The 27,473-nt window shown below is 39.3% G+C and overlaps 2 protein-coding genes and 1 long non-coding RNA gene across 4 annotated transcripts in view; 2 read left to right on the plus strand and 1 right to left on the minus strand.

The window, feature by feature from the left end:
- Window positions 1-345: 345 nt before the first annotated feature.
- On the minus strand, window positions 346-18,076 carry fam174b (family with sequence similarity 174 member B). The gene is made up of 4 exons (XM_088339480.1): window positions 17,881-18,076; window positions 9,105-9,886; window positions 7,544-7,675; window positions 346-2,127 (listed from the first exon to the last, which is right to left on the minus strand). The coding sequence occupies exons 2-4, from the start codon at window positions 9,350-9,352 to the stop codon at window positions 2,124-2,126; spliced, it is 384 nt and encodes a 127-aa protein (XP_088195606.1). The 5' UTR covers window positions 9,353-9,886; window positions 17,881-18,076; the 3' UTR covers window positions 346-2,123.
- On the plus strand, window positions 17,885-23,172 carry LOC148362056 (uncharacterized). The gene is made up of 4 exons (XR_015850841.1): window positions 17,885-18,072; window positions 19,295-19,360; window positions 19,464-19,526; window positions 22,696-23,172. It is a non-coding gene; the product is annotated as an uncharacterized LOC148362056 (long non-coding RNA).
- A 414-nt stretch (window positions 23,173-23,586) lies between these two features.
- Window positions 23,587-27,473, plus strand: part of chd2 (chromodomain helicase DNA binding protein 2) — a 43,639-nt gene continuing 39,752 nt past the window's right edge. For both annotated transcript variants that reach the window (XM_088339477.1, XM_088339478.1), the window contains exon 1: window positions 23,587-24,335. In XM_088339477.1, coding sequence (XP_088195603.1) covers window positions 24,277-24,335 — 59 coding nt within the window. In that variant the 5' untranslated portion in view covers window positions 23,587-24,276. The remainder of the gene's footprint in view (window positions 24,336-27,473) is intronic.

Below are 27,473 nucleotides of genomic sequence, written 5' to 3' on the forward strand. Positions count from 1 at the left end.
ATTCTTTAAGTCGAATACAAAACCTCCGAATTCCAGCTTTCAAGATTCAGCAGTTTCTTGGCTAATAGGATGAAAGTTGCCGATGCGTGGTATCGTTTTGGGATCAAATATTTGTTTTTATTCTTTGTAGATAATAAGAAAATACAGTTTTTCCGATAGGATGTTGGATTATGACTTAGTGATTTGTTTTTTTTTTAAGTTTCTTGATTTCATTGAAATGTATATGTATGCAAATGAGCATTAATTGACACAAAGGTGATTTGGGGAGGCGCAAAAGCATTGCTCCTTATTGTGTAAATGACGATTATTGTTAGAAGAACCTTAAAGGAAAAAACGAGAAGAAAATGTAAATAAGGTATTTTTTTATATTGAAAAAAAGATTGAGTACACAAACGGGTCATTTAACAGTTCACGAATATTCAAACTATATTTAAAGCGTTGGAAAACGTTAAACATGTTCGAGTTGTGTTTACAACAGTCACCAAAAATATTTCCGAAAAAGCTCCCGTCAGCCACTGGGGCGGCGCCCAAGGGCCACATGCGGATTTAGTCGAATTAGAATAGTCTTGATAACGTCATTGACATTTGAGCAGGGTTCCTACAGCGTTAGGCCAGTTAAATTCGAGATTTTCCAAGACTATTTGCCTTTCGAGATCCAATTTAAGACCGAGTCGACAAAAAAGACAGTCGGTCGGACAGCCACTTCTCATGAAATGTCCGCTTCCCGGGCACGGTCCAAAGTAAAGGTCTTTGTCCCAAGTTGCTACGTGTATCGTGGATAGAACAAAGACCGACTGAAACCATATCACCGTTTTGATGGTCGGGTTATTGTAGTCACGCCATGTTGCCGACAAAATTAAATCGGTGAATAATGAAAAGACAATCGATACATCTTAATAAATCTTTTTAGTTCAAACAAATATTAATATGATTATTGTGTTCACATTTTTTAAGACTTTCAAAAATTGGATTGAAGACATATGAATGCGTATTACGGCCTTATTTTTAGAACAATGAAGACTTTTCAAATGGCACTCTAGGAAACACATGTAAAATAGACCTAAAGAAGAGAAAGACGCAAGTGGCTGCTCTAGAAATTTACAAAATTCATTTCAAGCAATTCATTGAGAATAGAAAAAGAATCTATTGATAAATTAAATGTATCGATGTGTTCTTTTTTTGTTTTAAAGGATAAACAACAAACTCATTTCCAATTTCAGGGTTTTAATAAGCAAAAATGTGCAATTTTTTGGAGCTAGCTATCTCTACCTTCTTAGCTATCTAGCTTTTTACATTTTTTGCATGCTATCTAGCAAACATCTTATCTTTTTTGCTAGTTATCAAGCTAAATGTTTGCCTCCTGTCTAGCGAGCTAGCTAGCTTTTTTAATCTTTCCATCAAGGTTATTGAGTCGGCTTTTTACCCTTTTAGCTAGCAATCTAGCTCCCTTTTAGGCTTTTACCTGTTAACCTGTCAAGCTAACTATCAAGTTACATTTTTAGCTTTTGAGTAAGCCATCCGGATAAGATGCTGTTTTAGAAAATCATAGTGAACTGGGGGCGACACAGTGGATGGGTGGTTAGCGCGCAGCCCCACCATGAGAAGGTCCGGCGTCAATCCGCTCCCTAGAGGGCAGGTGAGTGGCAGGTGCTGAAGAAATTGGAAAATGGGTTTGAAAAGTGCTTGAATTTCGCCATGAAAAAGGTGTCGGAACCCCGAAGATATGTGAATGGCATTTTTGAACTCCAAACAGTTCCAAGCGGAGTCTGTATTTGCTAAGAAACTTTATCCCCAGAAAAGAGGCCGAAAGACTCAAACAATATTCTTCCCATGTTCGCTACAACGGAGATAACGGCGACCAGTTCACGTAAGAAGGAAAAATTTCGGCTTACCTGAATAAAGGTGAGCCTTTTCTACACGCTAAGTGAGTAGTATTGTCGACATATAAGTCAGGGAAGTGGAGATTGCGTCAGCGCAATTTTGATAAAGTGGAAGAGATCGCGGATAAGATGAAGTCAGTGTAGGAAAAATGCAGGTTGACAACAACACCGCCTCCACCGATAGCAACCGTCGGGGGACCAAAGAGAGGGAAAGGGTCGGTCCCATCTTCGTTTGCGGGGAGTTCACCTGCAAGACACGAGAAACAAAGTCACCGACTAGGTTTTCATCGAACCGGGATCCGATCGGAAACGGATTTTGCCGGTATTTCCACGACGTCGGTATTTATTCTTAGTCACGCGGCGAGTTTTCAAATTGGCCCGTGGCCGAGCCCCGCCCTTCAACACCATGAGCCAATCGCCGTGCACGTAGCAAACCCAATACATCCGTTCCAATTCTGTAGAAATGCATTGAAATTGATCCGTTTTCGTCCGTTTTTTCTTTACACTTTAAACTTTAAAACGGTCAAACGGGGCTACGCGCGAATCTGATACCGTCGCCCGGCTTCCCGGGATACCTCGTAAGTATTTTTCCCGATCCACGTTTCAATCCAGACAAGTGTCTTCTTTGGATCAAGCGATGTGGTCGTCCGCTGCACCAACTCAACGTGGATAAGGTTAATAAGGATGTCTACATCTCTACTTAAGGTAAGTCAACATCATATTTGAGGCAACATATTCTTACTTTGCTGGAAGTTATTTTGAACCTTACCATCTCTAACGTATACACGTCACTTTGTTTACTGGGAGTTCAGTGCATGCTATGCGCTCATTTTTCTACTTTGGTAATCATAAGTGAGTAAAAAATCTAGCGAGGCTAACACTGAGCTTTAAACTAGGTTTGTATTCATAAAAGTGTGTAGCAATAGGAAAGCTATTCTAGTGCATGAATGATGCTGATGGTCTAACTTCTTGTTTAAGGTGGTAATAACAAAGAGATGAGGCTCATCACAACTGCATTGTGACCTGTATATTTTTGCCTGGCGCTGAAGTTTTCATCCACTTTCTTAATGATGAAATGATGACTATAAACCTCCAATGCATTGTTCAGTCTATTTTGGTGACTGAGATGAGATCTTTTTGTGCCCAAGCGCGCATGAATTGCCTCCTGCCAAATTTGCGATTCATTTTCTGCCCCAACGGCCAAAATGCAACAGTCGTTTTCATCCATGTATAGAGTAAGTCCACGCTTTTATCTAGCCATGTGGAGGGACACGTTTTCATCTAAATGTGGAAATTACGAGTATTTCAATAAGGCATAAAGACTGTTGATATGGGATTATTGGTTACTAGGGCCGCACGACGAACCGAAACCTAATCGATATTGTAGCGCAAATGTGTCATCGCAAGACACTGCGGTTTATTTCAAGGATTTATTGTTCCCCCTTCTTATTTGAATGATGGCGCTTTTGGCCAACCAGAATCGTCCCAGTTAGGATTTTAACATGTGAGCAGACAGCAAAGCTCCCCAGAAGAGGGCGCTGTTCACTTAAGTTTAAAGCATGTCACTAGTATCAACCCTCAGATCAATTTCTGCTTTTCTTGTCAGCCTTTTTTAAATTTGGTTATTATTTATTGCATTAAAAGTATCAATGTTTGTTTTCTGACTTATGTTATGTGAAGGATTCAGGAGGGTTGTTTAATTGTGGCTTTCTGCAAAGCAATACATTGCCCTTCGCAGGCAGTCGGATAGGTTACCTAAGACGTAAAACATGCCCCCAAAAAGCTGACTCGGCACTTTTGATTTTGTTGCCTCAGCATTTTCCCCAGAAAGACATTCTTCTCTTCTAGACCAGAAGGAAAATTAATATCAACATCATATTTTACAGGCATTTAGGTAAGTTACCCTAGATGTGAGAAATGCCAAAAATGATGACTCGGCATTTAGTCTGTGCAGCCCTTTGAGACTCCTTGTGATTAAGGGCCAAACAAATGAATATGACTTGGATGCATAAGTGGGATCAAAAATGACCCCAAGGGTTGTTATTCTTCAAATCTATGAAAATTTTAAAAAAGGGTGTAATATTGTGATATTCCTCATAAAACGTGTTCATGACATGATGCCATTAGTATTTTTCCTCCCACGAAGTGTATGTTCTGGTAGGTCATGGATCCAAGGGATAAGTACTCCCCCCAAAAACTAACCTAGCACAGAAAATGCTACTTTTCTTTTAAATCGGAATTGCAATGCTGGTCTAAAAAAAAAAAAGGCAATGGGTTTTTATTGCCTGAACAGTGCAGCCCTCGCCTCTAGGCATGTAAATGATTCATGGGATTGCTTTTGTAGGAAAGTAGACATTTTCCCTCACCTTTTCCAACCAGCGCCTCTGCCCAAAGACTCACAATCTGTCTCACGAGAGCAGGGAACACCGGGGAAGTGACCAGACTCTCCAGCTGTATAAGAACGATTTGTGGCTCTATTTTTTCCTTTAGAAGACGGCTTGGATGGGCGACGGCACCCCCGTGACCCTACTGAGGTTATGCAATGCAGACAAGGGGGGGGGATTTTTTATGAGTTTATTGTCCATTTTTCATCATTCATTATCCATTATCAGTCAAATCATGATACACTTCAAAGCCAACAGGCTTGCTCCTAGCCAAGAGGCTAATGGAAAATAAATGATCAATATCAATAAACTGCAAAAGTCATCATTTAAAGCTAAAATACTATATGTTGCGAGGATGGCTTCCTACATGAAATGAAATGAAATGATCTGCATTTCTCTAGCGCTTTTCAAGTCAATGACTTCCCAAAGCGCTTTAGATTGTGCTTCACATTTCCCAATAGCGGCCGTGATCTGTGCAGCCATGTAAGGCGCTAACCTGCTTATTGGGGGTATTGGGGTTTCAGTGTCTTACCCAAGGACACTTCGGCATGTAACACGGACGAGCCGGGATTCCAACTGGGATCCCTTAATCCCAAGACGAGCGCTCTACCTCCTGAGCTACTGCCGCCCCATGAGACTCCAGAGACAAAAAAAGAGGCTATTTTTGAACATTGCTGGGGGTGGATCGGCAGCCCCACCTCACGAACCATCCGGTCACCGGCAAATTCCATTTCAAACCCAAATAAAAGTCATCGAAATCCCAGAATGCAATATTTGCCGAAGAAAGGCCTCCGAGAGCAAAGTCATAAAGGGGTAAACAGGATCTTCCTACGAGGAAGCGCTCAGCAATGCCGGGGACAAAAGAAAGGACGGAAGGGCCAAGCTTTGTGTCAACATGCCTTAAAGTCTACAAACGCAGTGTTTGTTTTTTTTAGCAGGGACTTCAACAATTCTTTTGGCGTCATGTAAGTCCAGGAGGACATTTTTCTCATTTTGAAGTGGCAAAGTAGGTCAGGTTAGAATGCCTTCGATTCCAGCGCTTTCTTTTTCCAATTCCACCTTAGTTCATCACAAAAACACGAAACAAATGAATCATTATTTACAGGGTTTGTATGCGTTCTTGAACTCCTTTAATGCTTTGAATGTTGTGTTTTCAAGGTTTGGAAAGCGCTTGAATTTTGGGTGAAGTGCTTGGAAATGTTTCTGAACGAGTCTTCTTAAAAACGACGCTTTGCCATCGAATTCCTTCTTCTCGTTATTTTGTACGGCGTTGTCCTATGAAGCGTCATCGCCCCCTATGGGACAGGTGCATGCTACGGACATTTTATTCTGAGTCAAGCAAAAATTTGAAGGTCGCATTTTCCTATGGTGAATTAGAAGAACTCAATGCAACTGAAAATAGAAGCTACATGGGACATTTTACCCAACGCCTATAATGGAGAGATTTATCCCAAAAACAAATATAATTGCGATGTACTCGAGACCTAAAAATCATGTTGATAAATCTACAGGTAAAAAAAAAAATCGTATCTGATTTGTGGCTGTGCAAAATGAATGATTCACACCAGATTTCTTTTAACGGTACTGGACAAATTGGAAACTTGGCTTTAAAAGTGCTTGAATATGGCCATGGCAGGGGTGGGCAGACTTTGATTCGTGGGCCGCATTAGGCTACAATAAAATATTTCATTCGACAAATGACAAAACAATTGAGATACGTATTTTTAGAATAGTAGTGATAAATAAACATGCTGACATCTACGCGTATATTATACATTTTCTTGGTCTATAAATCGACCATCTCATCCCATGGGTTTTGGGAACGCTCCGAACGAAAGCAAAATCAGTTGTCTGAATTGAAAAACTCCAATAAGTCAAGCTGGGATTTTTCGTTAAATGCGATAGCTTAAGGAAAGAAGGCTTCTGCTGCTTTATAAAAGATTATCAAGCTATTTGAAAGTTAGGAACAGCGGGGGGGCAAGAGTGGTACCAAGCAACTCATTTGTATTCCTAGTTCTTTTTAAAATCCTAAAAGCCTGACGGAGTTTGGATAAAAGCATCAGGAAATGATAAAAATGAGAACAATTGACGAGAGGACTTGTCTTGCAGTCAGATGGCTAGTAGTACTGCTAATAATATTGTCGAGACCAGAAAAATGAAAAAAAATGACCCAAAAAAACAACAACAGCCAAAAACCACTGAAAAACTACAAAAACAATTCACAAAAAACAACAGAAAACTGTCAAAAAAAGAAAAGAAACAACGATCTGAAGAAAACAACCTCAAAAAAAGACAACAACAAAAATAATAATAAATGGCTGAAAAATTAATTTCCACCCCTAAATTTACAGAAAGCCAACTTTTGGAGCGCACGCCAACAACAAAAAAAGCATTCTGGATACTACTCTGAGGGGTGGGTCTAAATAAATATATTCTGATCTTTTTTCAGATCTGCATTTGTGGACTTGAAAAAATCCAGAGTATTTTGGACCAGACCGCGGCCGTTTCGCAAAAGAAATTCCCCCCTAGCTTGAATGCTAATTAAACAGGCAGAATATAAGCGCTCGTTTGGGTTTTTCAATGTCATGTCACCCAGGGGCGATTTTAGGCGAAGGGCTTTGGGGGTCCCGAGAACCCAGAGTTTCTGCTTGTTTAAACACATTCGTTACATTTCAATATTTTGCTAAAGGTTTTTTTGAATTAAAAGGACATTTTTATCAATCGAATGTTCATTTCTGTTATTAAACTATGGCACTCTTGGGCTTCCGTACCATACTCTCATCGTAATACTCCGAAGCCACCGCAGACTCTGCCGCTATGCCGCAAGTGACACTCGCTGAGGGGGATTGAGACAAGTGCTTGGACTAAACCATTTCCAGGCAGTGGAGTATTTCTGACACTGTGATTCACATTTCTCTTTCGATATATTAGCTAGCGTTTTTTATTACATTTAAGCATATCCTGTCCCTTATTAAAGGCAAGGTGCGTCGCTTGAGGTGCCCAATTGAGTTCAAAGAGCCCTTACGATTTGACTTGACTTTTCTCAGGCCTGTTCTGGACAAAACAAAATTTCAAATGATAAAAAAAAAAAAGAGTGTAAGAAAATGCACCCTCCGTAGGTGTTACTCTGCCGCCATCTACTGGCTTAAAGTTACGATCGCAGCCTTAAGTTTTCAAATCCTGCACCCCACCTCTACGGAAAAAAAGTTTTAGAAATGCTTCATTATGGGGGGCGCTTGAGGTGGTGTAACCTATGTGGCTTTTTAAAAGCGGCGTCACCTGTAATTGACGTCAAAGAGCGTGGAGTCCTCCTCTTCCTCGTTGTCGTCGTTGAGGGGAGCCATTTCCACTCGCTCCGCCGGCGTGGTGATGATGTCGTATTTGCGGCTTTTACGGATTCTTCTTCCGGATCTGACCAAAGAAAACGCATTTATGATAAGAGCTGAGTCCTGAGCCCTCCTTCGCTCCTTTCAGGGTTTGGACACATTTTTAATGGCCGGATCCAAGTACTTTTCAAGCACTCGCAAGGCCAATTGTTCCATTTTCCAGTACCTTCCGAACAAGTTCTGTTTTTGATTGCCTTTGACAAAAATCAAGTCGCTATCTCGGTGTTCCGATCGATGATCATTTTGTGTCAATGGGCTGCTCTAAACCGACATCAATTCTGCCATCCTGCTTCAACAATGCCGTACGTCACACTTGTTTACCATCAAGTGTTTACTAAAAGACCAGAAATATGCACAACATTCACACAATGTGTACCGAAACAACCATAAGTATCCCAAAGATTTATAAAAAGTGTACCTTAAGAAAATGTATCCCAAATATTCATATAACGTGCACCTAGACAACCCTAAATGTCTGATAGATTCCAAAATGTCTACTTAAACAATACATACTTAAGATATGATGTAAAGTGTACTTAAAAAACTATAACTACCCAAAATATGTATGAAGCCTGTACTAAGCAAACATAAATACTCATAAAATGAATAAAATGTCGACTTAAACATCTATAAATTCCCAAAATATGACTATATATGTACCTACACAACCATAAATACACAAATTGTTACTAAAATGTGTACAAATATCACATATGAGTAAAGCTAAACAATGACAATTACTTAAATATGTAGAGGAATAATCTACTAGTAGAAAGAAAAATAATTTGAAAAATGTTATTGTCATTATAATTTAGTAGAATATTAGATTTGTCAAAAATATTAAATATTGAATTATTAGGAGTAATATCCTGATGATTTATGTTTTTCTTTTTCACCGTATGTTTCTTTTTTACTAGCTTTTAAATGTTTTCTTGTTTCTTCATTTTTTCCAGCTTGCTTTCTTCCCTTTTCTCTTTTCCCATTTTCTTCCTAGATATTTACTTCTTTCTTACTTTATTTTTTTCCTTGTATTTGTTTTGTTTCTTTTATTCTTGCTTTATTATTTGTTCTTTTTTTCCCTCTTTGTCTTTTTTTTCTTCACTTTGTTTCTTTCTTTCTAGATATCTTTGGGAAGTCATTGACTTGAAAAGCGCTATATAAATGCAGATCATTTCATTTTTCATTTCATATCAACTTATTTTTTTTGCTTTTTTTCCCCTTATTCTTGCTTTATTAGTTGTTCTTCTTTTTTCCACTTTGTCTTTCTTTTTTTTCAGACTGCTCTCACCACGTTATTCAGTTTTCTTTGGGTGGGTGAGCGTACCCTCCCACACAGCCCCTGTTATAAAGGCTCTTTGAACTCAGCAGTGCATCATTTTGAACTACGCACCCCTTCCAATTGCGCTTTGTGACGACGGACCGGCGAGATGAATTCGGACGCAGGTGTCGCTAACCTGAGCACTTTGAAGAGCAGACAGGTGACGAGGACTCCGGTGAGCAGGCAGGTGAGACCGACGAGAACTTTAAGCGTGGGAAGATGCGTCAAAATGGACGAGCTGGGGGTCCCGACGGTCCCGCGGGTGCCGTTGCCGTCCTCTCGGAGGATGGCCCAAGTCCCGTTGACCGTGGCGGGAGCTCGGGGTTCGCCCGCCGCGCTCGCCAAAATCCAAAGGAAAATGACGAGAAAATCAAAAGACGCCATCAAGGAATCGACGTAATCCCCAACGGTCACAGCTGTCACATTCTACAGGGCCAATTGGACCGCTTTGGAGCTCTTTTCCGCATTCGACACAAAAACGCGATTCAAAGTGTCATAGGGACAATTGTGAACACTTTACTCTTAGTTTTGATAGATTTGTTGTGGCAAAATGAATGAAGCGTGAGCGTTCTGTGGCGTGTGGAATTTGGGATTATACACCTCCTCCGGAAGCGCTCAGAAAAGGGCCCGCCCCCTTCTTCATAGGGGGTGACGAAAGCATTCTAATGACGCCTTCAGCAAAACTCGGATTTCCCACCACCTGGCGCTGACGTCACCGATTCGTCAGCGTCCGAATGGAAGATGAGAACAGAATAGTGAAGATGTAAAATCATAAAGAGAAAAAAAAAGACAAACTAAATAGAATAGTCTGTAGGTTTTAGATCAGGGGATGGTGTCACAATAGTCTGTAGTATGTGCGGCCCTTTGAGACTCCTTGTGATGATGGGCGTCACAAAACAGGACTTGACTTGAATAGAGCTGAAAAACAAAACAGATAAAATAAATGAAAAAAACAGGGAAGAAAGAAAAAAAAAGAAATAGAATAGTCTTGAGAAAAAGGAAAAAGAGGGAAAAATAAGGAAAATGATAAAACAGAGGGAAAATAGAACAAAAGAAAATAAGAAAGAGAAAAAATAAATCAGCCTTCAGAATATATAAGAAAGATGGAGAGAACAAAAAAATTAAAAGGACAAAGACAAAAAAGGGAAATTATGAAAATGGTTAAGAAATAATAGAACAAAAGAAAAATACGAAGGGAGCAAGAAAAAAGGCAGAAAAAATAGAACTGTCTTTTAAAAAGAAAGAAAAAGAAAACAAAAAAGGAAAACGTGATATCATCATATAGAAAAACATAAAAAAGAATTGATAAAATGAACTCAAATAGTAAAGTTTTAAGAGGAATAAACAGGAAAAAGATTTAACAGGAGAAAAATTTTAAAAATGGGAAATGGAAAAATACAAAAAAATAAAACCAGGGGGAAAAGAAAATAATAATAATAATAATAGAATAGTCTTGAGGAAAAGAAAAAGAAGACGTGAAAACAAAAAAGTTAAACATAGATACAAAAGGAAATCAGTAAATAGAAAGAAATGAGAAATAAGGAAATATCAAATGCACTGAATCAGAACATCCTTGAGAAAAAGGAAACATGGAAAATGAAAAAAGACAAAGGAAAGGGGAGGAAAGGGAAAAATGGAAAGGGGAATTAACGGGAAAGAAAGATCAAATGAAAGGGAAAACAAAAACATAGTCTTGAAAAAAGGAATAGAAGCGAAAAGCTAGAAAAGATTCAAATCGAATAATCGTTCAGTCTTTTCGCTCCCCATGTCTTGTGCCTGTTTCAATTTGACAATCACCCACTAGGTGGCAGCACAAATCAACTAAGGTTTCTTTATACTGCATATTTCTTGCAATCATTCTCTATTGAAAGTACGTCTTTGTGCTGGTTACATATCGCCTTATAATATTCCCCGACATCAATTTCAGAAGGAACCTCTTTTCCTCTTAAATTGTGTATCTTCTTCTCCAAGATTCTCTTTTGCGGTCGCGTAATAGGGTAGAAAGCCAATCCATTGATGAACAGCAATATCATCTTCGATTTACATCCTTTTTCGATCATTATTTCGAAATGTCTCCACATTTTAAATATGTATTTATGAGTTATTAGAGCTCTCCGTCTGATTTCAGGACGTAAGCATTTCACATGCCATGTATGAAAGGAGTGATAAGGAAAGGATTTTGTTTTACCAAGATGACGGCAAAGAACAGGATCACAAGAAGTGTCAGGACCAAAACGGAAACCGGACCCAATTGCGTGACGTTTACCACAAGTTTTATTGAAAGAGAGAGGAAGGGCAGCGCCCACGATCCGGTGTTCGCTGGACGCGGGAAGCAGGCCGCTCTCGTACTCGGATTGTGATCCGAACACGGAAGTGGATCTTCCGTAGCGAGCGATGGCGGTGTCGAGGACGGAAAAATAGGTCGATAGCCGGGACAGTAGAGCAAAAACGTGGTCGGGGGTCAGAAACGGGTCGTAAGCCGGGACGGGAGAGCAGACGTGGTCGGGATCAAAAACGGGTCGTAAGTCAGGAAGGGAGAGCACGTGGTCAAGACCAAAACAGGTTGTAGCTGGAGACAGACAGGATCAAAAACGGGACAGGCGGGAGTCAGGGACGAAAAAGGCTTGCCTAGTGTTCAATGAGGTTCGCAGACGGACTGACAACAGGGGATTGACAGGACTGAGTTCAAATAGTGACAGGGAGCCAATCAGAACCCGCGGCAGGTGGCGGCAAATAAGCGGGCACAGCTGAGTCACATCAGTAATCATGACAATAAGACATGTTTTCCGCAAACAAATGCTTCGAACGTTAAGATGACATTATTGGTGGATTATTAAAAAAATAATAATAATACAAGTTTTCCGATCACAAAATCCTTGCATTACGTCCGGGGTGTGGAGACCCTTTATTACTACATTTTATCATGTTGTGAATTTCCATGTTTGGTTCAGTTAGAACAGAGGTGGGTCGTTACAAGTTGCATTTACAGTACTCTGTTACATTGACTGAAGTAAGTTTTGGGGGCATTGTGTACTTCGAGGAGTATCTTAAAATCACTAAACTTTTTTTTACTTTTATTTGAGTCGATTCGTGAAGAAGAAAATGTACTCTTACTCCACTGAATTAGGCTACTTTGAAGCCGTTACTTAAATCCCATCCACGTGAGTACCCGCGAGTAGTCTTTCTATCCACGGTGGACTATGTTCCCTGCGTCTACTTTCTTTCAAGTTCTGTCCAGTTAGAACCAGTTAGCATTCCAACGTGTTCTGCATCTTCCACCTTTCATGTTTCGTCGAGCTTGTGTTAGCATAGCTTTGATATCTTTGAATCGTGACGATCCTAGTAAACTTTCTTGTTCTGCTTTTGTACACTGTTCAATACTCATTCCTTTTCTGTGAATAAATCCATTTAATTTTATCTATAGTCACATTCTGTTTTCATTATTGAGAAAATTGAAAGTATTCATAGGATGCCAGTTACTTATTTTGACTAGTATTGTCCACTGTTTTTTGTTGTTTTGACTATTACATCCCTGTCACTCTCTCACAATCATCATGCCCACACCCCTAAGGGCTGATCTATTTTTGGAAGCTTGCAGTTTCCATAAAAACAAGGGGCTTAGAGGAGGGCTTCAGGACGGGATGGAATTCTCTTATCTGAAGGCTTCTCTCTGGTCCCCCTCGCAAGTTATGTCTTCTCCCCTTGTTTTGAGTGTCTACTAAAGTTGAAACTCCACTCCGTATTCCCGACACGAACGATTGATGGCTTCCCCCACTCCCCCGCAAACCTGTTTGACTGGCTCCCATGTTCACTCCTCCTATAACATTTGTTAAGCCGCTGTTGCCAGGCGGATAATCTTTTTATAGGACTCTTCTTCGCCCATTGGGCATGCGCCGCGGTATCGAGCATCTGATTGGCTGCCGAAGGAGGCGGAGAACATTCCATCGGCTTGGACAAAGCATGCATTGACTCAGCAGCAGCAGCAGCCTTTGCAACTTTACATTTCACCCTGATTAAAGGTCTTTTTGGGGTTCATGGACCTTCAGTTCTAAAGATTATAAACATATCCCTCTCCTCAGGTGTAGTTCCAGCAATTTTTAAGTCCGCTGTTATTAAACCTACACTGAAACGAGCCAACCTTGATCCAGAAAACTTATGTAACCATAGACCTGTGTCAAACCTACCGTTTCTTTCTAAAGTACTTGAAAAAGTCGTGGCACAGCAGCTGAATGATTTTATATCTGAGAACAATCTTTTTGAATCCATGCAATCAGGATTCAGGGCTAACCACTCTACTGAGACAGCACTGATCTAGCTAACCAATGATCATCTACTGGCAATGGATTCTGGCGCTTCATCACTTTTGCTGCTGCTGGATCTTAGTGCTGCTTTTGACACAGTGCACCACAATTTCCTACTAGAACGGTTGGAAAAATGGATTGGTCTCTCAGGAACCGTCCTCTCGTGGTTCAGATCCTACCTCTCAGATAGGACGCACTGTGTTAAATAGGGTGAAATGACATCTGAGACTTTTGGTGTTACCAGTAGTGTTCCGCAGGGTTCGGTACTTGGCCCCCTTCTTTTCAGCATTTTCATGCTTCCACGAGGTGATATTATTCGCAAGTATAATATCAGTTTCCATTGCTACGCAGATGACACTCAACTATATCTTCCGTTGGAGGAATCTGCCACACTGAACTGTGGAAATTTGGAGGCCTGCCTCGCTAAGATAAATGAATGGATGTCACTCAACCTCTTGCGCCTTAACTCTGAAAAGACCGAAATGTTAGTTATTGTCCATCTGAATGCCGTGATTTGTTCTCAAAAACTGTTCCGAACATTGACAAATGTAATATCACCCAGAGTGACCAAAAATGTTGGTGTCATATTTGATCTGTCCTTTCAAACACACGAGAAGAATATGACTAGAACAGCTTTTTCCCAGCTTTGCAACATTGCTAAAATTCGTCCTATGCTGTCTCAGTCGGATGCGCAGATTATAATTCACGCGTTAGTTACTTCCCGCGTCTTGATGACTGTAATGCACTACTCTCCGGTCTCCCGAAGTCCAAAATCAAGAGCCTTCAGCAGGTACAAAATGCTGCAGTCATGCTTTTAACTGAGACAAGAACGTTTGATCACATGACCCCGATTTTTGGCTCCCTGTTAGCTTAAGATGTGATTTTAAAGTTCTGTTGGTAGTATACAAAATCATACATGGACTTGCTCACTCATATCTTTCAGATCTGATTTCCCCCTATGTCCCGGTCCAGAGCCTTTGCCCTGAAAACGCCGGTCTACTCGTGATCCCAAGAGCCAAGAAGAGATCCGCAGGTTCGAGAGGGTTCTCCATTCAGGCCCCGGTGCTATGGAATGCTCTTCCCCCTGAGATTGGATCTGCAACCTCAGTAGAAATGTTTAAATCTAGGCTTAAAACACACTTCTATTCTGTAACTTACAATTGACCTATAGTTCATGTTGACAATGTCTGTGTATTGCAAGATCCTTTGCAGCCTGGTCGTCCTGGAAGGGGGATGACCTCAAGTGCGGTCCCTTCTCAAGGTTCCCTTATTTACCCTCATTTTGAGGTTTTGAGTTTTTCCTTGCCCTCATGTAAGTTTTAGACCAGGGGATGGAGTCGAATGACTTGACTTGACTTAAAATACTTCATGCCAACTTGGGATTCAAGATATGAACATTTCAAAATGTACTAATTACAGAAACATCACGATCAGTCTGAAACAAGATACCTGAAAACTATTTCGTCGAGATAGCTAACCAATAATTAATTCGCCTGGTAGTCAGCTAAAGAGATGATTCAGTGCAAACACAGGCTTGATACATCCAGGACCGTCTAGTGAATCCAAACATTTAAAATATTTCATCCAAAACACACGATAATCCCGACCATAAAAATAAGATAGAAATTAGCCTAAAAGCATTTCCGCCTGCTGCAATCTATCTGTTTTCCCCACATAATTTCTGTTTGCAAATAAACAGACTCAGAAAATTATTTCCAATTATATCGTTAGCCTCTGTCCTTTAGATTTACACCACTTTGAGCCGATTGCAGGATTCTTTTTCACAGTTCCACAGCCCGCTTTGGCCCACAAGAGCTTGTATTGATAAAACCTCAATCGCTTTTTTTTAGCTTTGAAAAGCTTTAGCCAGTAGTAACCGAATGAAATGACGATTAACACATTGGTTAACCAATCCAATTCCCAACATAAATATATATACAATTTTTCAATACTTATTCAACTCAGAGCCGAAAATAAACATGCTAGTTGCAACTTGGAATCCATTTGTTCGTACCATTATTATGCGCAAAATCAAGTATTAACTTCTAGAAAGAGAAGTCAAAAATGACAACTCTTTCAAAATGTCTGTAATAAGTGGCTAAAGTAAAATACAAAGTTGCCGACTTTTTATAGTTGTAAACTTATGTAAGGTTTTGACATTTACTAAACTGAAATCTGACTCCGAAGTCACTTCACGTGTCTTGTCTAACCCCTTACAGTTGGAGCATGTCCAGAAGTCGGAGAAATTATTGAGCCGAGCGCCGAATATAGTCTGCATATTAATTAATTGAGCCGAATCAAAGAGTTGAACAAATCAGGTCTCTGCCTGTGCCAATTTTACAATTGTGTGCAGAAGACGACAAGGATCCCCCATCTCCTCATCTTATTACCCATGCCGATGAAATGTTCACGCCCCATGACCAAGCCTCTGGCTGATTGGTCCGCGCCGTGTCGATGCAAATTCCCCAATAGTCCTTTGAAGCTTGGGAGAAGGGTGATAGGTCATCCCCCTCCGGACAGAATGGGGTACGACACGCACATTCTAACCCCCCAGGCGAGGTGATAAGTCATTGTGATCTGCACAGGCTGAAACTAAAGACACGTTCCAAAGCAAAGGCGGTCTACGACACCCTTCTTAAGGAATGCACTCAAGGCTGAGGTCAAATTTAGGACAGGTATTTTTGAGTATAAGTAGAATAAAACAGCGTATAAAATAGTATATAACTTCATTTGTCATCTCCAAATGGCCACTTTTGGAAACACCTAAAGCTACCCTTATAAAATGTGTCAAATACAATTGTCAGTTTTTTAGATTGGGATCGAATTTGACAAGGTGCCAAGTAAGGCTTCAAGCTATCGTCTCACCCATTTTCCAGCTAAGACGCCCATGCTATAATCATCAGCAGGCGTTTGTTTGCAAACAAAAAGAAATTCAGGTGAGAATAAAAACCTCTATTTCTGTGTTCTCCAACTCGGATGACTCAATGTTAGTAGTACTTGCGGTGATTGTTTTTTCAATTTGGGACAAAAAGTTGAGAGTTCCTTTTCAAAACAGACCAAAAGCACCTGTATTCTCCAAACGGTTTAAGAACAGCACTCAATTGACTTTGGGTACGTTTTGGACTGGGATTTTAGGCCCATTTTACAGGAACAGTAAGGGGTTAAGAGAAGTTATTTTTTTTATAGATATTATTAGTTTTTATGGCTTTCTGGTTGGGGAAAGCTTTATAGACCAGTGATTTTCAACCACTATGCTGCGACACACTAGTGTGCCGTGAGAGATCGTCAGGTGTGCCGTGAGAAATGATCCAATGTCACTTTTTAAAATTTTATAAAAAATTTAAGAATCGTTTTCTGCAAATATGATGTCATTGTCAAGTGTCTGTGCTGTAAAAACTGGGGGTATTATAAATTATATTGAAATGTTTTGCATTTATATAGCGCTTTTCAAGTCAATGAAGACCTCCCAAATCGCTTTACAATGTGCTTAGCACTTACCCATTCACACACACACTCACACACCAATAGCGGCCGCGCAGCCAAGCAAGGCGCCAACCTGCTTATTGGGGGCATTAGGGATTCAGTGTCTTGCCCAAGGACAGTACAACATTTAACACGGAGGAGCCGGGAATCGAATCTGCGATCTCTTGATCCCAAGACGAGCGCTCTACCTCCCGAGCTAATGCTGAATTAAACATACTGTTCAGTGTCATTTTATAACATTTTTGGTTAGTGGTGTTGAAGGATTTTATACGATGGAATACAAATGACATTTAATGCAAAAGATATTCACTGACTGGGCTGTGGTGCGAGGTCAGGGCACCCTGGTGGAAAATATTGTTTACAGGAACTGCGGGAATGGGACGTACGACTGATAAGATAATCAGCACATCCAGACACTGTTGACGCAGAAAGGCCCTGATGACGTAGAAACGCTCGGTGTTGTTTTGAGTATCCCAGACATCGGGACGCTCTTCTACGAGATGGTGAAGCCCAGGGGGCTTCCTTGGCGCGCCCATGGGAGGAGTCGGCATGCCATTATGCGGGGAGAAGATGGCCAATAGGAGAAAGCTAAAGGACTTGAGAAAAAGGCTTCCCAGAGACTCCATCATCACCAATTCGGCCGTGTTCGATGGAGTACACTTAGTTCACTTGTTAGGGAATTTATATCTGCCCCTGTGTGGAAATGTTGGCTTTCCTGTTCATTTTTCCCTCAAAAAACGAGCGCGCATCAATTGATGGGTGAATGTAGGTTGTGTTTGGTTAATGGAGTCAGATAACTCATTCCAACCATTTGGTAAACGCTACATTTTGATATTTAATTCAAACAATGTAAAAAAAACGCGGCCTGGCTTAAAAAAGCTTGAAAAACACTGTTATAGATAACATGTACTGTTCGACTTCCCGTGTGAAAGTAATGAAAGAAATGTTCCACTTTTTCCATAATTTTCATTTGTGAATGTAAAATGTAGCTATGATGACACGATAGACAGAAATTTTGTCTTTAGGCATTGATTAAACGAACTGTTCTATACGGCCGTCAAAACGAGAGAGAAACGCCATTTTGTTTTGGCAGGATGGAGAAAGGAGAGGAAGTGGAGTTTGGCTTACGTCGGCAGGCGAAAAGTGGGCAGAGCCGAGGAAGGCGACAAGCTCGTCGGGAGGTGGGGAAGAAGCACACTCGCCGCGGAGGAACCGAGACGACAAGACCGAGAGGAGCCATGGCACCCCGAACCCCAGCAAAAAGAGCCAAATCCTTTAAAAAGACCTCACCGAGTCATGAAGACGACGACAGCTATTCGGGTAAGAAGCAAACTCTGAAAATTAAACATTAAACGGCGGGAAAGAGGAACAAACAAAATGGCGGAAAAGGACAACTTGGACCGAGTTAGAGGGGAAAAAAATGGCCATGGCGTAGGGGCGAGAGAAAAAATGACGATTCACTCGACGATATCTTATCGAAATTAAATGAAAATGAACATTTTCTTGCCTTGTATAGCTTTCCTATCGATAGCATCGAAAAAAAGTGTTTTTCTCTTGTTTTTTCGTCGTATTTCAAGCTACGCAGTTAAAATGGCTTTGTCCTTGAGAGGACAAATGCCCTTGATCTTCGTTTCGACGATAAAACGCAAATTAGAATACTAATATCTGTTATTCAAACGTGTATAGATATTTTGTGATGAATCCTTTCATAGGTTTGTGTGGTTTTATATCTTTTAGTATTATTGACGTTTTTCAAGTGTTTTCGTCTAAATTCAAGTTTAAATTATAGAACAAAAGAGAAAATAGGATGGTGCACAAGCAAATGCAAAATTGATTAGGAGGTACTAAGGAAACATTTATTTCTAGTTAAATTTAATATCATTATATTTTCTAAACCACAAAAAATATATATATATAACTATCCAAGTATGTTCTGTTGTTTGAGATGGCTATCCAAACCCCCCATCAATGTATTATGTGTTTGTATAATTTGAAATGAAGCCCTTACACGTTTAAATATACATTATCTTGGATATTGAAAACAGGGTGTTGGCTTTTAACCCTTTAAGGCATTGCATCGAAATTGAATTCTTTAAATTTAGCATGTATTAAGCATCTTGTAGTCATCACAACTTAATAAAATGACAATTTTGTATGGTGTTAACATACTTATTTTGTACAGATTTAAAAAAATATTGTTATCAAATCCCAAAAAAGAGAAATGACCAGTTTCAAAATGGACAATGTCACAAACTATAGATGGCTTAGTAGACGGTTACAATTTAATGTATAGTCAATATCTATGTTGTTGAATCTCTGAATCGGTCTTTATTACGAAGTTACGTTTTTACGCTCACCTATTTATTCCCTATAGGATTGGATGGTAGGGTTTAATTATAATACCCCTAGAGGTCATTGTGATTTCCTAAGCACATCGCCCTGAAAATGTATTTTAAACGACGTTACACATCGTTGAATGTTTTCGAAAATGACTCTTTTATCACAAAAATTAAAACATTTCAACCATTTTTTTGTTTTAAAGGAATTCCATTTGGCTGATAACAATGTGTGGTGCAGAAGGACCAGATCTTTCGAACGAAGCAAAACGGTATGTGACTTTTTGTCGGTTTTCGCGTTGTCATATTCGGATTTTACATCTCGCCACTAGGGTGTGCTATTGTCTCGTAACTCGAATTTTTTGTGTTTTATAGGGTTGACGTCAGGTTGTGAGGGCTCTACGAGTGGATCTGATCGATTTTTCTATCCAAAGAATTGTAAGTGTTTTTACGACTGACAAAAACTTTTCAAAGTATTCTTTGTCTGGTGTGTAAATTAACAGGTTCAAAATTGCCCCGCTACAGTATAGTTTATTGCGAATGTTACACTTCGTAAGTCACCTTAACACGTTTGTCGTTATGCCTTGCGCATTTGTTTCGCGTCGGCAAGTCAAATTAGTGGTGTCGTTTTTATAACTGATAATCCAATGTAACTTAGCTATTTTTTGTGCTAGCTAACGAACATTCTTCATCCAACCATTGCAGTCATTTAAATACATAGTTAGTAACGCTAACACTTGAGAAATTTGGGTTTTCTTTTTGGCGATCTTTTATCTTAATTGGAGAACTTAATTAACTAGAGAGTATACAATTGTGGCTCAGGACTTAAGTCTTTAGACTCATGTTTCATCTACATCGCATTGCGTTAATGACATACAGGTTTTGAATTTGTACGTAGGTGTAAAGGATTAATTAAACACTGATGATACCAAACTAGAACACATTAAATAGTTAGCCATGTCTTCTGGGCTCCTCATTGACGTCATACAGCCAGCCATAGGGTATAACGACTTAGTGTTGGGCATGATGCCGCAGTAGCTAGTTAAATAGCTAATCTATTCAATTAAGAAGTCTCAAATTATATAATGGTCAGTCAAAAAGGTTGTTCTCTTTGAATACAGTGATACCTCGGTACGAGCGCATAATCCGTTTGGTATTTGTTCGACTTCCGAATGTTTTCAAATTTGAAAGTTCAATGTGCAGTCCTGCTATTTTTCTACATTTTGCAATCATTTCCTTCATCTCGATGCTTGTTCTCAGCCGCCTTCTCTTCCCACTGATTTTTTTTGAGAACCGTTAGCAAAAAAAATAGCACTAAATCACCAAATCTCGACATGTGTTGTTGAATCGACCATCTCTTGAAATCACGCTACCCAACCGGGCGAGTGTAGCCATGATGGCTCCTTCTCTCACATGGTCACACCCTACCTCCAGCTATGTTTGAAATACTATGCTTCGTTGTAACACCGCACACACACTGCAAACATCGCTGGGAATTGTTGGAATACAGTTGTCTCAGTGCTGAGGTATCACTGTAGTCTGTATTTCCTTGTGATTGCCTTAGACAATCACAACAATTCAATTTCAACAGTGTTTCCAGGCCTAGCCCTAAGACTCAATATCTTCAGTGGGTTTAATCATTTGGCAAAATGGTTCCAACCCCTTTATTTCTTATTTACCCCCAATTTGGACCAAAACTTCAAAGCACGCTCACTTTTCATATAGTTCATGCTACATTGTACTTGTCACTAGAATACAGTTTAATAAACAAGTGTGACCGTGTTGATGTTTTAATTTGAGTTTCTTCAATGACTAAGCAAAATCCCTTTCTCCACATTTATGCGACTGTTTGTAGAAGTAACTTGACAAAATTACTGTACGGGAACTGACTTCAGGTGATTGTGCGCAATCACGGTCATGGCACGCTCATCTTGCGTACACCAGAATTCCCCACACTTAAATCCAATGACATTTTTGTAAAGACCCTACAGCGCTAAATGAGAAATGGTCATAAGATGTAACCAGTGCCTTAACGGAATCCTCAGCCAGCTCAATTCAAGACTATGACTAGACGTAATATTACCCCCCCCCCCACCCCCCAAGCACACATGCAAACAACCCCCAACCCAGCCTAGAACAACACCCCCCCAAACAACACTACTAACTACAAATGTTCAAGAGCGAATCGTGCAGCATAATAAAAGCAACAAGACTATTTTGAGAGGGTGATCATTTGAACATTTTCAAAACTCGGATTCTGGAAACAGGATCGGGAAGCTTTCATGACCACACTCCTTGGCCCTTAAAATTTTTGCAGCCATGTTTGTGAAAAACTTGAGAGAGAAAATGGCAACCTCCAATGGAAGTTTTAAAAATAGGTAACTTGTTTCCGGGGCTTTATATATTGTGGATCATCTTCATTGTCCGATACCTGACCAGATTCTGGACAAGATAGTTTCAGTCGCCGCGATGTTTTTCAAACAATTTTCACCACAGTGCACAGTTTTCGTGGCAGCCACTTTTTTGGATCCTTCTAATTTGAAAGTATTTGTAAAAAGGATGAAGGCGAACTTCATAAAAGCTTGCAGTCGATTCCAATTTTGGATATTGCTCATTGCTTTATTCTAATCTATAATATAGAGAGAACTTTCTGGTATGAGAATTTTTCATATAAAGAATAATAGAAGACTGCTGTGGAGATTGAGCTTTTATTTATTTATTGGCTGTGGTTCTCCTTGATATCCGTCAAGGTTATGGTTCTCATTAGAATAATGGTTGAAAATAATTTAAGTGAACTAGAGATACACCGCATTTAGGGCAATTGTAATTTGGATGCCAGAAATAACCAAAAATTGCATTCTAGGTTTTGGACAAATGAAATAAGTAAAACTGAAATAACGCTTTCAAAGAATGGTGTTTCCATCCAAGTTGACACTTATTTTGTTTTTCCGTGTTCAGTTTTGGGCAAGTGTTTATTAGGTCAGTGTTTACCCCAAATTTACATTGAAATAGATTAGTAGTCAAATCATTTTTTGGTGGAATTTTTTTCCCCTAAACATTTTTTATCAAAAATATGGGGGCATTTAAAAATAGGCTTTCTGGTCTTATAGGACATGTGTCCCTGCATGACAACGTATTGCTCTGAAACTAACCGAACAAAGGTCCACCTTGTGAGTGGATTTTATCGTTCGGTATTTGGATTGGGAACATTACTGGATTAAATTATTAGTTGACCTCATCTGCATTTATCGCTGACTCGCCAGCAATGAAGATGTTCTTCAAACTGTCCCCAATTTGCCGATTTAGTTGCCTTGTATGAGAAGAAACGTACAAAAACTTCTGTTTTGGTGGATTCTCTTTTCCATTCTGAGTCACTGCCAGTGAAAAGTTTTAACATTCGGCACAATCTGTTTTGGTTTCTTTTTTTGCCTTTGACTCCTGCGTGGCCGACAAACCTAGTGGTGAATTGTGGAACTTTTTTTTGAACAAACTGTTACAGCAGTCGTTGATTCATTATTTTACTTTAATTTTTGAAAAAGGAAGTGATTATTTGACGTTTACTGTATGTGGGCTTACAAAACTTTCCTTGTTTTTTTATTTTCTCAAGAGCCCATTGGACCGGATTTCGCAGACATTGGAGACGGGCATTATCGTGAAGATTCGTTGTTTAACGCGAAGATGGCCATTTTTCACGAGCCAAAGCCTTTTGACGACGTTTCCTATGGATTTTTAAAACTTTTTTCGTAACAGCCCGGACTTGAAGGGTTTTTTTATACAATGTTTTCTGATTTCCCCCACCCCCACGAATCCATGTTTGTTGCCAATATCAAGACGTTTTGATACGAATGTTTTTGTTCTTTTCTCGTTGGTTTTGTTTGATTAGGAAACAAAGTTCGGAATATCTTATGTGCCGCAGTTTTATGTTTGTATTTACGGTGACTTTTGACATGTTTATTTTCAATAAAACCCGATCATCATCCTGTAATTTCCAAAGCGTTTGGGCACTTTTTGGAATACCCGATCTAAAATTTGTCTTGGCTGTTGACATGTTTCCAAATGAATAAAAGTCTTTCAAGCTGTGAAATGGTTAACTCTTATTGGGAATGCTTTTCTAAAATGGCTTCTGGCTCTTCTTCTTCCTGTTCATGCAGGAAGTGATGTAATTGCTGTAAAAGAAAGAAAAAATAATTTCTTCTTGCTTATCCCTTTGTCCTTCAAATGAGACGGACACTTTCACTTTCTGCTTGCAGAAGTTATGAAGAAGAATATATATTTCTATGAAGGAGATTTAAAGGGGAGGGACTTTATGATCACCTGCTTAATGAAAATAACGTCAATCAAAGCTTTCAGAGCCAGGAAGGAGCTCTACATGGCGGACGATCCCCGGCAAGGCTCCTCTATCGCTTTTCTCGCCGACTAAGGCGACGCCCCGCTCCCGTTTTAAAAAAATCCCTCTGGTCCCTGGCGCGAGTCTTTTTGGAATTTAACGCCGTTTTGGTGGTCTTTTTTTTTTTTTTACTCCCAGTGAAGGTCGACGAAGCGGGAGTGCTTCCTTGTCGTTGTTTTCCAGCCTCCATTTTCCGAGGGCTAGCAGCTACATGCTAGCTAGCTTGTTAGCATGCTAGCTTCGTGTCTCGCTAACGCTTGACAGCTAAGAACTTTCGTAAAAGGCGAAAAACGTCTTCCAAACGGGATTAATTTTGTATTTCGTAACAAATGACTCTCGGGATATTATTTCCCTCCCCGTGTTGTTTTATATAATTTTTACCACCTTTGCTAATCGAAACGAATTAGTTCCCCTGCCGTCTCTTTCGTTCTTTATCGTTCTGTTTACATTGTGTAAATTATTCTATCCATTTTTTGTCTTTATGTCATTTAATCTTAATGCACTCATTCAGATGACGCAGTTAGAATAAATTGATGCGACTGCACAAAAAGAGCTGTCATGTGTCTGCTAATGGAATAGCACAGCTTCCTTTTTTGCCGCATGTATATACGATATATTTATCTATAATGAGCAATCAATTCTATTTAATAACACTTAGGGATTGGAAGTGAGAGTGAAGAAAGGACTTGCCTGCTACTTTTTTGCCCTCGAACTTTTTTGACAAGAATACTAGGACACAAAAAATAATATACAATTCCTAAAGGACATAGGAAAAACATCCATTTTTCATCGTATTCAACGATGAAGAACATAAATAAAAAGCAAGGGGATAAAGGATCAACTCTAAGCAATGCATCCAGGTAAATCATTTCATTTCAATTTTATTTTTTAAAACGCATTCCTAACAAATTGTTGTTTACCCCGTCAACATGCTCGATCACTTGTGCTTCATTTGCATATTCGTGCACAGAAGACGTGAAGCAGTGTCACTAATGACCTTGCCTTTGTTAAAATAGCCACACCCCGCACAATTTTCCTTGCACTGGTGAGTTTGCAAGTGCTGGGAAATGGAAACTGTATGAATGTCTAAATTCACGTGCTCACCTTGCATGTCTTGCAGAAATGATGCACCAAGTCAAACCCTTAAACTGCTGCATTGCATCAAGACATCAACCTCATTTAATCCCCAAATTAAAATTGTTTGCTACATTTTTGGGGATTGTTAATAGAGGTTTTTGTAAACGTAGTTACATGTTTAAGGTAAATAATTTTGACTAACTTGATGAGATTTTTTTGCCCTTAAATGTTGTTGTACTACTTTTCATTGCACTATTACGATTTTTCATTGCACTACCACTAAAGAACATTATACAGTACTTACAAATAAGGCCAGTCTTAAAGCACTACCTCGTTTTTGACTATTTATCCTGGCATTCTTTTATTTTTATCTTTTAAGTCTGTATAAAGTGTGTATCCTGCAAACAAGGTTTACCATGTTGTAATCAATAACAATAAAGACTATTCCATTAATTTGATGCAACATCTAGTTTTAAAACACTAAATTTGTCACGTTTAAAGTTGGTTTGGTACGTTGACATTAAGCATGCCAAATGAACCAAAATGACTTGCTCACTAAACACTTCATAGATTTTTATAATCATATACTGTTACGATTGCTCCTGATTAATATGTAGACTTCAAATCGGATCGAGAATGTCGTAATTTATGTATTACTACAACTTTAAATATTAGAATAGTATTTTTGTCATTGATACCAATATTGTATTTCAACGTGCAGGAGAAATATGTCGGAAAAAATAAGATAAAATAAACAATATTAACAAATATAAGGATGAGCAATATGTCCAAGGGAGTCCATATATTTTGTTCCGTCTTGTGTGCTTGTTTAGGGTGGTGATTGCTGCTTTATTGACTGTGCTATGTAAGGTCACTCAAAATAGATAGCTAGATAGATAGATAGATACTTTGTTCATCCCCGAAGGGAAATTCACATTTCCAGCAGCATCCCTGAGCTGAGAACAATCGAGAACAATCGAAAATAACACGGGAGCTGCTGGAGTGGCTGCCATTCGTGACGGCGCCGGAAGAAACGATTCAATTTGAATCATGTACAAACAAACAAACAATTGAATCATGTACAAACAAACAAACAAACAAAATATTTATGTTTCAATAAGTGGAGTGTTGATAAAATGGGGGGAAATAATTTCTGATACTGATATAACCAGGTAAAACAAATTTTAAGTTACCTGTCCAAATGAATGTTGTGCCATCTCACCTTTCCCACACTCTCTCCTGCAGTTGACTTGCTGCTGCTCGTTCCTGAAACTAATACTTACCTCTTTGTGTATTGCCTGCATATGGCGACACCCTGGATTAACTATTGAGGTTGCTGCGTTGATGCCGTACTGCCTCTGGATATGTCCCAACCCGAACAAAACTCGTCGCCGTGTCTTGCTTTATAGTAGCCATCTAGCACCGTGTCGATCAGACCATTAATACTAATTAGCGTGAATGGCTACCGGTATATGTACAGTAGTTAAGAATACGTGAGCATGCTCTTATTTAATGTATAAGCTTTTATATTGATTGTAATGCTGTGTGCACTTCTCCAGGACCTTTGTTAAATAGAACAAATAAGGACACAATTTGGAAGAATTGCGTCAATTGAATATTATAAGGTGCATTCTCTATATTTGTCAGTGGTTGTCGTGATGTTTGCATCAAATCTTTCACTTTTTAAAATATCAATAAGGAAGTGTAAACGGTGACTGCTGGCAGCCATTTTAGTTTGTTTAGTAAAACAGTCTTAACTGCCTCTTCTTAAATATTCACTTTTGAGAATTGGACACATGAACGCAAAATTATATTCACTTAGATATTGTTTTAAATCCACACATAAGCCTCACTTTGTCTACTGAAATTGGTAACTTTGTAAGGTAAGTGTGCGACTTATAAACCGGAAGTGTTTGGTCTGCACGCTGAAAAAAATGCAATCGCGCTTGCTTTAATCATCCCCTAGCAACGGTGCAACCAATCAAACGAGATGAAACCCACTTTAGTCCCGCCCCCGTAATATACTTAAAGGAGAAACTGATCTAGAATTTGTGGAGCAACACATTCTTGATATTGTAGCTTTTACCTCATTTTGTTTTATTTTTTTTCATTGCTTGATATACTTAGTTATCAAGCATTAAATTCTCAAAATTGACACATCAAGATTCATTTTTATACCATTAAACATAGTGTTGAATGGCGCCCTCATGCGTTTGAGTGCTGAATGGAGAAAATGTTCTTGATACAGGTACATAAAACTTTTAAAACATTTTTTTTAACTTACAATTAAAAAAGTCAATGCAACCTACATGACTTAAATTTACCCAAAAAGAAGTGCATAACACAATGGAAATTTCAATGGGGTTGGCGAATTGGTAAGTATGGGCACTCCTCTTAATATTCGGCCAGTCAAATGAATCAAAAAAATTTCCAGATATCGGTGCCGATAATCGGCCTGCTTGATAATCGGTTGACCTCTAATAATAACAATACATTATTACGAACACTATTAAACCAGTCTCACTGCATTTCAGCATTTACTGGGGATCAAATTAGTCTTTTTGCCTTTTTGCACTGGACAAACTCGGTCACTTATGTTATTTTTTGGTCCGAACTCTTCATCTCTAGTCACGTAACCTCTAGCATTTGGGCATGATGAGGTCCGTGCACTTGTTGGTCCTGTGGCGGTCCTGGAGTTTTCCACCGCTGCAACTATGTTTGCTTCTCCTCTCTGTCATACTCAAGAATTATGATGAATTCTTGGTTATTTTTGGGCACTTGATGAAGAGCATTGTTTTCTTTCATTCGGCTGCCCAAACGCTCATCAAAAACTGAAGTTCCTTCAAAAAGGAAAATTCTTCTTAAATTGTCAATGGTCTGAATTTATATAGCGCTTACAAGTCAATGCAGACCTTCCAAAG

Source organism: Urocampus carinirostris, chromosome 7, assembly GCF_059441175.1.
Source record: "Urocampus carinirostris isolate Australia breed hairy pipefish chromosome 7, RoL_Ucar_1.0, whole genome shotgun sequence".
Classification (NCBI taxonomy): Eukaryota; Metazoa; Chordata; class Actinopteri; order Syngnathiformes; family Syngnathidae; genus Urocampus; species Urocampus carinirostris.

Excerpts from the sequence above, each read along its gene's own strand:
- fam174b (XM_088339480.1), bottom strand. The coding sequence starts at position 9,352 with ATGGCGTCTTTTGATTTTCTCGTCATTTTCCTTTGGATTTTGGCGAGC. Across the intron at positions 7,676-9,104 it reads CTGCTCTTCAAAGTGCTCAG|ATCCGGAAGAAGAATCCGTA; the intron begins GTTAGCGACACC and ends TTCTTTGGTCAG.